This window comes from Homarus americanus, unplaced genomic scaffold (genome assembly GCF_018991925.1).
Source record: "Homarus americanus isolate GMGI-L3 unplaced genomic scaffold, GMGI_Hamer_2.0 scaffold57965, whole genome shotgun sequence".
In the NCBI taxonomy this organism is placed as follows: Eukaryota; Metazoa; Arthropoda; class Malacostraca; order Decapoda; family Nephropidae; genus Homarus; species Homarus americanus.
Window position 1 is genome coordinate 940,858 of NW_024725031.1, and position 12,206 is coordinate 953,063.

Here is a 12,206-nt window from a genome sequence, read left to right on the forward strand (position 1 = left end):
CATTAAAAAAAGACAGTAAATATCCACAAAGGCGCTCAAACCTGTAGCACAACCTGGGAATTCCACCCAAATGTGCGGTAACACATTCTAAGCATAATAAGTGTTTTGCCCTATGTATTTATATCCTCGTTTAATAAATATTTCATTGTAACTGCTCAAGTAACTCCTAAACCCCCTCCTATCTCTCTAGCCTCTGAACACCCTCCTCAACCCCCCCTTACACATCAGTCCAACGTCATCCCCCGGCGCCCCTCTCTCCCCCTTACTTGTGAATACTTGGGGATTCACGTGCCGATACTCTCCGGGTTCACACCTCACGGATAGGGTGGATTGACAACGCTGAGTGAACTGGTCGAAAATATCCTAACTGTACAATAACACTGAAACACAAAAATTCATAAGACACATAGTATATATCAGTCATTAGATGAGAAGGATGTGGAGTTCATAGACAGAAAAGACAGTCAAGTGAGAGATATAATTCACCAAATACACCTGACCCGAGAACCTTAAGTGAAGCCCAACGAGTCAGTCAACACATGTACCATAAAGCCCATCAGGCCTCAAGAGTCTCCTGGTCGGGCAAATTCCTCTTGGTGGCGAAGACGGAACAATCTGGCGGAGCGTTGGTGATGCCTTTCGTCTTAAACACAACGGGGTCATCAGTGAGGCGCCAGGAGAAGCGGTGAACCAGAGTCGTGAAGAAGAGGAAGAGCTGTAGACGAGCTAGAGACTCCCCTAGACACACGCGCTTACCTGAAGGGTCGTGATAGGTGGGAGAGTTATTGTCACAGTTAGGTGAAGTACGACACCCGTTTTCCTTGCTTGTTTATCAATCCAATTCTCACTCACAAATGGTATTTTTGTTCTATCTATCTATCTATCTATGTTTCTAATCGTCTTTTAAAGTACTCTCTCTCTCTCTCTGTTGACCTGTAAAATCAGTATTGAATTTATAAACTTCAAATACATTAATAGTTTAAAATTGACACGTGTGTGTGTGTGTGTGTGGCGTAGTAGTCAGCAGGGTGAAACTATACAATATAAGCAAATTTTTTAAGCCAATTGCCTCTGTCTACTCAGCAGTAATTGGGAACTTGGAAGTTAATCAATTTATGGATCGTGTTCCAGTGTGATGGTTAGCCAGTGCATTTGGCGAGTTGTCCAGTCTTCTTGAATTAATCCATAATACTGGTTATAGAGCTCATTAACTTAGGGTGTGATTGTCGTGTTGACCATAGCTTCTATACGTATACCTACCCTATACCAAAGTGTCAATACCATAGTGCCAAGCCAGGGTTAGTACCACTGACCTGTACCGAAGGGCAGGAAGTACTCATGCTTTCGCAGGGTGCCTTCGGGTGTAAGGAAGTGCTGAGGATAGAACTTGTCCGGGAACTGCCAGAGGTCCGGGTTCCTCAGACACCAAGTCATGTTGACAAAGACGACGGTACCTGTGTGGTGATCCCAGCGTGCATCATCACAGTCTGTCTCTATCTATCTCTATTTGTCCAGGCGAATATATACCAATCTGTATTCTTATATATATATATATATATATATATATATATATCTTTCTGTCAATTATTGAATCTATCAAATAATTAGACAATTAATTGATCGATAAATTCAAATGCTGTAATAATTTATTATCCAATCAATAAACAATAATAGCCCTTACTCTTGGGTATGGTGTGACCTTGTAGGGTAGTGGTCTGGTTGGTCAGGCGAGGAACACCGAGGGGAAAGATGTCGGCCACTCTCTGCACCTCGTATATGGTGGCCATCGTGTAGGGTACACTGAAGAATAGAGGGATGGAGATGGTAATAATCAGTAGTTATACACTATACAGCCATACATGTTTGGGTTAACAAGAATGGGTACATGGGGCAAATAACTTATTTACCTGTGGAGAAGTATTTAACATCCCTGACCCAATTCTCTCGAGAAACTGAGCTGGCAGCTTTGATATTAGAGAGCATCGTGGTTTATTTTCCGTTTGATTTAGTAAGATGCCATTTTGATGGTTTTATGGTAGTTGCTGTATACTGGTCTGACAATTTTTTTTATATGTTTTTCTTTTCACCTCTATGACCAGATTCAATGTGGAATCCATGGATTATGTTCATTTCAGAATCCTTTGTTGTCATTACTTTTGGCAACTTTATATGCTGCAGCAAGAAAAATCATTGCAAACTTTGTTGTATGTGATATTCCTCTCTGGGCAGCTTTTGTCCAGTCTTCACAAAGTGTTGCAACCATCCAACTCCATGTTGCCTTTCCTATCACAATAAACGAGATTATCACATAGGAGGCACTATAAGAACTGACTGGGGGTGGTAGTGGTTAAAAATAAGTGACAGGGATGAAGAAGGTTCAGTGGAATGGTAATAGGCATGGATAGAAGTGAGTTGTAGGAGTAGAAAAAGGTGCCGTGGCTTAACACGGCAGCATGGACTGAGGGTCTACGACATTCTGTTATTTATATAGTCCCTGCCACCCCTGCCACCCACAACTTTAGTTGTAGGAAACTTATAATCTCTTATACACGATGTTGCCCATGTGTACATAAACTAGGCAGCTAATTTGTCCAATTCACGAACTGGGCTGTCAAATTGCTGAACTCTAAGACTACGACTACAGCGTTGGAGTCGCCAACGTATTCATCATCACCGTATCCACGATATCCCACAACTCAGCCCTGCACCACCGATGTCACACAACTGCCTCATCCTCCTCTCAGGATTCCTCTCAACCTCCGGACACCAAGGACTCCAACACTGCTTCACCAAGTGTCCCACAACTTCAACATCCCGGCAACGTTACACACTCCAACAAGGCGTTCATTAGTATTACATGGTGATTTATCTGATACATAATTAGTAAGTCTCACACAATTTGTCTTAATTATAATTGTTTCTTGAGCATAGTAACATGATACAAAGTTCATAACTCTATTAATCTTAACTTTGCTTCACTCTGCATTGTCTTATTACTCCAAGTTAGGCAAAAACGAGTAGACGTAATTAGTCAATAATATTTCAGTACCGAGGGGTATGTCTTCATTTACTGTACTTACAAATGCGGGTCAATGCAGATCAGTATGGTGTTCCAAGAGACAACAGTACTGTGTAAATTGTCTCAGCACAAATTCTTGGACAGGATTGTGTGGTGTTTATCAGTGCGAGCAGGAGGCTGCTCCTTACAGCATCACTCGAGGGGAGGGCTGGTCCTCACAGCATCACTCGAGTGAGCGATCTCCTGAAGTCCAGGCAGCCACGCTACCCTTTTAAGCCATTCATTTAGCGGAATCAAGACCTCTTCTCCGTAAACACCGCCCACCCTCCAATCTTTGTTCGGGTAGGGCAGCAAACACCAGCACTCACACGCCAATACTCACTCGTCAGTACTGACGCCAGCGGTAATAACACTCCCGGGGTGCCAGGCGTCAACACTATTTGGCGCATCTGGCGAGGTCACAGGTCGCGTGGGGGGGTGATAAATTTAACCTAAAATAACTACAAAATGGAAAAATTCAACAAATCAAAAGTGAAAAACGATATATACAGTATGCTACATGTGGTGTTGCCAAAGAGAAACAGCTGAGACCCTGCAACTGTGTGTAGGTGAGGCAGAAAATCAAATCAGCAACCTGGGACTTGGTCACAATTTTTGTGATGTCATATGGCAGCAGGGTCTACCATTTACACACATCCACCAGACTACCTGCTCATATCCTGAAGCGTAAGGCTCTTCCCGCCGCCCATCACTCGGTCCAGCTCTTCCTGTACACGCTGCTGGATCTCTGGGTTAGAGGCCAAGAGGTAGATGGCCCAACCGAGGGTCGAGGATGTGGTATCACTCCCGCCAATGAAGAGCTCCACGACAATTGCCTTGAGATGGTGAACTGAAGGAGGGAGAGAGGTGGCAGGTAAGGTTTCGTAATTAACTCCCAAGTACACGTTAAAACTTTGGTCTTCGTCATAAAAGGTTTATAACTAAAATCATTGTCATTAGTGTGAAGAAGAGAATGGCTAACACCCTCCTCCTCAGACTTCTACCATCACTTACTGTGTAGAAGGGAATGGTTAACACACCCCTCCCCCTCCTCATCGCTCTCCTTCTCTTCTATCGCCGCCTTCATCTCCTGAAGGTAGGCGCCGACGAAGCTATTGCGGGAGACCTCACAGCCGGAGTTTAGCTTCTCCTGAAAGCTTTCAAGTTCTTCCTGTAAGGGCAATATGATTTGGAGTAGGACTTACTTTAATGTATACCAACTTAAAGTAGGACTTACTTTAATGTATACCAACTTAAAGTAGGACTTACTTTAATGTATACCAACTTAGAGTAGGACTTACTTAATTGTACACCAAGTTAGAGTAGGACTTACTTTAATGTACACCAACTTAGAATAGGACTTACTTTAATGTACATCAACTTAAAGTAGGACTTACTTTAATGTACACCAACTTAGAGTAGGACTTACTTTAATGTAGTCCAACTTAAAGTAGGACTTACTTTAATGTACACCAACTTAGAGTCGGGCTTACTTTAATAATGTACACCAACTTAAAGTAGGACTTACTTTAATGTACATCAACTTAGAGTAGGACTCACCTCAATAAATCCCAAGATGTCAACTATGTAGCCTTCTGTTATCTTAAAGATCTTGAGGTTAGGGAAGAACTTTCTGACCCACCGCCACCTGAGGAAGATGGTAATTAGTGGAAGACAGGTGAGAGAAGCTGACAGATAGACAAATGCGAGATATTAAGAGAGTGATCATCCCATCGTATATCAGTAAATTAAAAAATTAAAAATCATACAATCAGACGGAGCCGAAACCCCAAAAATGGAAAATCACAAAGCCAAAGCCCGCCATTTAAAATGTCATGAAGCCGAAGCCAGCTAATCAAAAGGTTTCAAAATCAAAACCGCAGCCAAGGCTTTTAAAACAGCGAAACCTTTACACCAAAACGTGTGTACGCATAATACTGTATTAACTTACATGTTAATGGGAACATCCATGATTTGTAAGTTGCAGTAAGGATTTGAGACAAGCTGACTTTAATTTAAGCCGATTGTTCTTGGGGTAAGTTTTGACTTACCCTATGGGCTAGTGCTTCCCAAACTGGAGGTCGCGAATTTGGTAGAGGGAGGGGGGGGGGGCGTGAGGGTATGGTAACAAGCAGAAGGGGGCGTCATGTGAAAAATTTGGGGAACCAGAACTACACTGAAAAGGGTAACAATTTATATTTATAAACATATTTTATCCATGTTTTATTTTATTTACTTAGCCATCACCATTCATTAAGTTATGCAAAACTCTACGAAACATGTAGAGGATATTATAACAAATCTTAAGGTTTTCAAAGTTGGGTCGGTCAGCCGGCATCTCTCAGGTCGGGAGATCATACCAGTGATGCTGAACGCATGTTCCACAGGAAGGCAGACGTGGTACTTGTCCAAAGTTTAGGTCAGGTCAGGTCATTGTGGGAATAGACCAATAGGAGGGATCAGCTGTGACGTCACAGGCTGCAGCATACTCCTGGACTCTCTTAGGTTAAGTCATTGTGAAAACAGAAAAGTCGGTGGGGCAGCTCAACTGTGACGTCACAGCCTGGTCAGTATGTCTGTGAAAAGAAGAAAGTCCGAGACCAGACCTGTGGCTTCGAAGGCAAAACCTTGAGAAAGTTTCGAAGCAGAAACTGAAGCCAAGTCCAAAAAGTCTGGCTTCCAGAAGCCGCAGCCAGCTTCAGCCCCATGTCTGCGTGCAACACAATATTTTAGGTGAGGAAACACAGTTATCGCTATTACCTGAAAGCTGGATGAAAAGGCTTGAAATTTTGCATCATCGAGGAGACCTTATTACTTAGTTTGACCAGTCTAGTGTCAGCCAGGGAGAACCTCTTGCCAGTTACGGTCGCCCATAACACGTTGATGATGCTCCTGTCGAACAGCGACTGCGGTAGATAACAGCACTTGAGAACAACAGATTATTGAGGGTCTACAGTATGATTAACAGCAACAGATGACTTGAATTATAACAGCTGACGATCAGATTAGACAAAAGAATAGATAACACACACACACACACACTCACCTTAACCTGCACCTTCTGCCCCTCCTGCAGCGTCAAGTCAGCCATCAGTTCTTCCAGTTCCTCTCTGATGATGGGCTCTAAACTCTGCTTCCCGAAGCCAAAGTCCTTCAAGGTCCTGAGAGTGAAGCGCCTCTGAGTCTTCCACGTGTCCCCATTGGTAGAGAGAATACCTGCAGGAGGCGCAGAAGAAAAAGGTGTTGGGTTAATACTTAAGGGATGTCCTGTTTGGTGGTCACAGCTGGTCTATCCTCTACTTTATTTTGGGTCTTAGATGGATAGATAGATAGATAGATAGATAGTGGTGACTGTATTCAAAATGCCGTGGAAATTTTCAGAGCCAGAAGTTATTAATAATAAAACTTACTGGAACGAGAACATAATTATGAATAATAGAATTTAAGAGGACGAGAACATGAAAAAAAAATTATCAGGGCAAAAACAACTGATCAGGCCAAGAACAGAACTGATCAGGCCAAGAACAGAACTGATCAGGGTAAGACGAAAACTGATCATGGTAAGACTATATCATGAACACATACGAAGAGCAGAACTAATCAAGACGGGCACATGAAAAAACAGAACTGACGACGTGTAAAAACATGAAGAGCAAGACTCATAGGCACTATACCAAGAGGTTCCTCGCTGCCTCCCGTGATCATTTCGTTTCTGATGAGGAAGAGCGGGAAGTTGGACCTGTCACTGAAGGCGTGGCTGCCCAGGGCCTCCTTGATGATGCTTGTGTCGTAAAGAATAATGCACCTGTAGGTGGATAAAATTACAACTTTGTGATTACCTGAAGAATCATTCTTTTTAGCTTATCTCATCTGAAGGTTTATTAACAATCTCAGCGCTAAACTAACCTTACCTAACTTTAAGCCTAAAGTTAGCCTAACCGAGACATTACCAGAGTTGTATACAGCCAGGTTATAGAAAGGTTCTGCAAAATGGCACGGTCACAAATATACGGCTAGTATGTTCAACACTTCATTATTCATATTATGCTCCACCGTCCACAAAATATGGGTGAAACTAATGAGTTATGCTATAACCTGTATGAGTAGCCATAAGTCAGATATACCTACTGTGACCCGAAGCATTCAAGAGCATTCAAGGTGTATTGAGTATATGTTGAAAGCTGCATCTATCTTTGTGTGTAATGTAAAAAGTGTTAAGACGATGTGTTTTGAGGGTCAAGCCGACTTCTGGAATCAATTTATGTTTCTCGTGACGTTACAGGATAGCAATTCAAAACTGAAGTTGCATTTCCTTGATCTGCAGACCTCAGAGAATCCGATGAGTGTATTGGAATTGTTGTCAATGTTGTATCTAAGATTCTCATTAATTTTGTTAGCATAACCTGTCGACTGTCGTAAAGTTTGAAGTGTAACTATCATATAAGATACTAAAACTAGACCTACCTGAAGAAAAAGAAAGAATCCTATGTGACTACCCCCAAAACAGGATAGCACTAAAATAACCTGTTATAGTACATCCTTCTTTCCTCACATTGCCAAACTGTCTCACTTCAAAAAGCTGGTTTTCCGGCATCTTCGTGGTGTAGGTTAATATAATCTTTTTCTTTTTTATTTCTTTTTACTCTCATTCTTCCGCCCCCCAGGCCCCGTTGTGGGTCGATGACCTGTGCCCGGATGGGCTATTCCCCGTAGAAAAAATAAGTATCTCCTAGTGTTGAGAGTAATAATAATTACTGTACACGAACAATCTTGTGACGGATGTTTGAGAAGTTCTATGAACTGTTTCTATAAGTAGCAATGTAATTGAAGTGGCTGACCAGTCTTTGTTACATGTCAATGTCATAGAATGTTATCAGTAACCCAGAGTACTTTTGACTGAACATTGGTCCTGTTGACCTGAATACTTGTTTGGCTGACGTGGAAGTGAGGCCAAGTGGTCTTTGGTGTTGTATCAGTATTTACGTAAATTTGGCCAAGTCTTGAGTGAACCTCAAGGATTAGTTTATAGGTGTATATTCTGACAGTATCCGGTATTCAACTTAATTTTAAATAAACTATCTTTATTGTATGTTGGGGGTGTCATTATCCCTACAGTATTTACCTTTGTTTCTTCTCCATTCCTTGATACCATTAAATACAAATAAACCCGTGTCCAGCCCTCGCCACGTTCCTACCACCCAACTGACCTGTTACTATCACAAGTTAAGAGATTAATGTTATATTTTACAGTATGTTCTGACAGAAAAACCTGGGAGGCATTGAAGATTGTCAAGTAACAAGGGGGTTCCCATTAGGTAAGCTCTAGATCAGAATATAACTAGATAAGAGACAAGTATATAAGAGAAAGGTAACAGAGAACAGAATATGCTTTGAGAAATGGAATTAGAAAAAAATAAAAGAAAACATAAAAAAATAAGATCGAACGGAAAACAGTATAAAGAAGACTAAGATAAACAAAGATAAAGAAAGAATAAAAAAAGGAATAATAAGAAATAAAGCAAAAGTAAGAGAAGTAAAATTTGTTCCCGTACAAAAACAACCACTTACCATGTATTGAACATCTTCATCCCGACAATATTACCAAACTTCTTCTGCCAATTTTGGAAGGCCTTGGTGGCGTCAGGCAGCATGAAGGGTATACTGCCCAGCACAGGTACTACGCCAGGCCCTTGTGTGGGAGAGAAACTGTTTACCTGATGACCCTATAACTGAATCAGCGTGAACTTGTATGACTAATTCACTGAATATCTATCTATATCCAGCTATCTATCTATCTATCTATCTATCTATCTATCTATCTATCTATATATATATATATATATATATATATATATATATATATATATATATATATATATATATATATATATATATATATATATATATATATTTATCTATGGTATAAACACGCGAGGAGGCAAAGGTGGAACAGTACATTAAAAGGTGGAAAACGAGCATGGGAAAAAGTAGAAAATGGAAAAACAAAGATGGGAATATGGTTTAACACAAACTATATCTGACAATTAGGTTAACGTTAGGTTAGGTTTGTGTTAAATTGGCGTTAGGTTAGGTTCGGTTAGTGGTAGGTTACGTTACGTTAGTTTACATTTGGGTGAAGTTAAATTAGCGTAAGGTTAGGTTCGGTTAGTGGTAGGTTACGTTACGTTAGTTTACATTTGGGTGAAGTTAAATTAACGTTAGATTAGATTAGGTAAGATTGAACTGATTACAGTACCATGTAAGGGTCGAATTACCTTACTGTTAACCAATGATAGTATACCTAAGTTGTCTAGGCATACTTGTATACAGTACATGTTGAACTGTATACCTGTTGTTTATATACAGTACATGCTGAACTGTATACCTGTGTTGTTTAAATACAGTACATGCTGAACTGTATACCTGTGTTGCTTATATACAGTACAGTATATGCATGCTGAAGCAATAAAAACTTGGTTGGCGATTTTACTAAATAAAACTGAACCCTATGCAGTAATTATGTTTTACCTTGAGCTGTCGTGGGACTTGTTGCATGACTCTTATTTGCATTGAGTCCCAGCCAACCCCTACCGACCTTTGGATAATGATATGCTGTCCATTTACCACAAAAGTTCTCGAACAGCTGGCTGGGCCTGACAGATTTCAAAATGAGCATTGTGGTTCGTGTCATTTCAAAATGGTTGGTATATATCTGGTTGCGAAGTGATACTCAGTATTTCGATTATTACGAAATACTGAGAATCACTTCGCAACCAGACATAAAGACGAGTAACATATAATGTAGCTAGTCTTTATGGTATTTACTGGTGAAAAGAAATAATTTAATTTGCAATAAAACTTCCTCAGAGAGCAATGTTCAGATATCTTGTTCATTTTGTGGCGAGTGTACACTGGGAGGAGGTAGTAGGTAGCTACCAAACAGGGAGGTACTACTGCCTGGGAAGATATTGGAAGCATAATGTGTTGTCTAATGGTAGGCCCTGCTGCCATATGGCATCACGAAAATTGTGACCAAGTCCCAAGGTTGCTGATCTGACTTTCTGCTTCATTTACACACAATTGCAGGGTCTCAATTGTTTCTCTTACCATTGGCAACACAACAGACATACTTGTATATCGTTTCTCACTTTTGATCTTTTTTCATTTTTGTATCTATAGTTCTTTATTATTAAAATTATTATTACAGTTACTGTATTATTATTATTTTATTTTTGTTTGTTTTATCATAAATTTTATTTATTATGAATTATTATGACAATTATTCATTATTATTAAATTTTCGCCCCCCAGGCCTCGATGTGGGTCAGCGACCTGTGTCCGGGTGGGCTAATCCCCGTAAAAAAATTTCATTGACCTCAATAAGTAGTCACACACACGTGGTGATAATGTACAGTAGATCTTGAATGTATATAAGGAACTCAGGTCAACAGATGAGATCTAAAACAAGGTTGGATCTATTTAAGTATTTGTCGGACAAAACAGTGTGCGCGTTTGGCTTATTCCCTTTAAATACAAGTACAGTTGCGGGGAGTGCGGCGGTCAAGTGGATACAGCCCTCCCTCCTGTTCTATGCATAGGTGGTTCATTCCACGGGTACTTCCAGTTAACCCAATTTACAACTTGGAGAAGTGAATGTGGTCGAGAGCAGTGCAAGCCATGCTGCCTCCTTGTGTACCAAAAGCTTAGTATACAGTGTGATGTATCCACATTGTCCTTAAAGGACAGGTATGCCTATAGGACCCACTTTCACTTTTCAGTTGCGGACTATATTATTTGTCATGTAAAGAGGCTATCACACTAGCCAAAATTCTGCATTATTCCTTAGAAAAACAGCGATACAGCCGTTCTCGGTCAAAATTTTCGCCTGAAAACTGACGAAAAGAGAAAGTACAGGAGTTCTCGGGCAACTTTTGACTACATTTCGAGTCCAATTGAGGTTTTATAACATGTATAATTGAAAAACATTGATTTATTAAAAAATAAATCCATATATTAAGAAACAAATTTTACTGATTTTAATGCATATATATATATATATATATATATATATATATATATATATATATATATATATATATATATATATATATATATATATATATATATACTGTATATACAGTATACTCACCAGGTGGGAATCCTGAAGGTTTGCGGCACATTCTCACCAACAGGATCACCAGAACAGTCACTAACAAGGTCACCGTCGACCACATTTCTGCACCACCACTACCAGTTAGACGAAGGCAATTACTATAGAATACGCTGCTATAGGCTATCCTCCAACCTTCTGTAGAAACAAATGAATACTGTATCGCCTTTATACTCGTGCATGTACTGTCTTCCAGCACCACCACCTCGGTATGCTCCTTCCCACAGTCAGGAGACGACTACGGGTAGTGAGTTGCCTAACCCTCCTTGAACGTAGATTGTCTTGCCATTATCTTATTAGTTACGATAACGAGTACCTATAAGGGTTATCTTGGGTGACTCGTGGTAGAATCGAGTGAGAATTGTGAACTCTTGGAACAATCTGCCAGTGTGTTGTGACCAAAGACTATTATTAGAAAGTCAAGAAAGCAAGGCGAAGACCGCATAAAGACACATTACTTTATAGTTGGCCGCGGGATCAACAGGTGGCGTTAGTGTGCAAGGCGCGGGCGTCACCATCATCCATGTGCTGAATACACCTGCACAAAAACAGATCACCCTGAGCTTGTGTTTCGCGTTTTCACGTTGCTATATATCATTGATCATATAGAATTTACTGGATGATATTGTATGTGTGTGTGTCGGTATGTATGTGTGTGCATGTGTACACATCACAGGGGCGTACCCAGAAATTGAGTAGGGGAGGTTCTAAATTACTGACAAGTCTGGCCAGCGTGAGTTTAGGTGAGTTCCTCCTCCGGCGATCAGAAAACAGATGATTGGTTATCACACTAGTCGTGCTGGTTCGCTGGCGAAAACTGCCGTGTGCCAATTCTTCAGTCCACGTATATATGGAGATCTGTATGATGACACCGGAATTCGTAATTCGCTCTGACGACACAACAATACTGCTCAGCTGCTAGTGAAATACCAATTGAAGACCAGGCTACGAAACTGTTGTTCAACACTGCAACACTGT

General features: G+C 40.6%; 1 protein-coding gene across 1 annotated transcript; it reads right to left on the bottom strand.

Annotated features, from left to right (window-relative positions):
* Nucleotides 1-459: 459 nt before the first annotated feature.
* On the bottom strand, nucleotides 460-11,482 carry LOC121864619 (cytochrome P450 2J4-like). Its single transcript, XM_042363714.1, has 11 exons — nucleotides 11,208-11,482; nucleotides 8,627-8,747; nucleotides 6,733-6,863; nucleotides 6,105-6,274; nucleotides 5,819-5,964; nucleotides 4,619-4,706; nucleotides 4,073-4,229; nucleotides 3,728-3,908; nucleotides 1,682-1,800; nucleotides 1,314-1,454; nucleotides 460-756 (listed from the first exon to the last, which is right to left on the bottom strand). The coding sequence occupies exons 1-11, from the start codon at nucleotides 11,290-11,292 to the stop codon at nucleotides 557-559; spliced, it is 1,539 nt and encodes a 512-aa protein (XP_042219648.1). The 5' UTR covers nucleotides 11,293-11,482; the 3' UTR covers nucleotides 460-556.
* Between the last annotated feature and the right edge of the window lie 724 nt (nucleotides 11,483-12,206).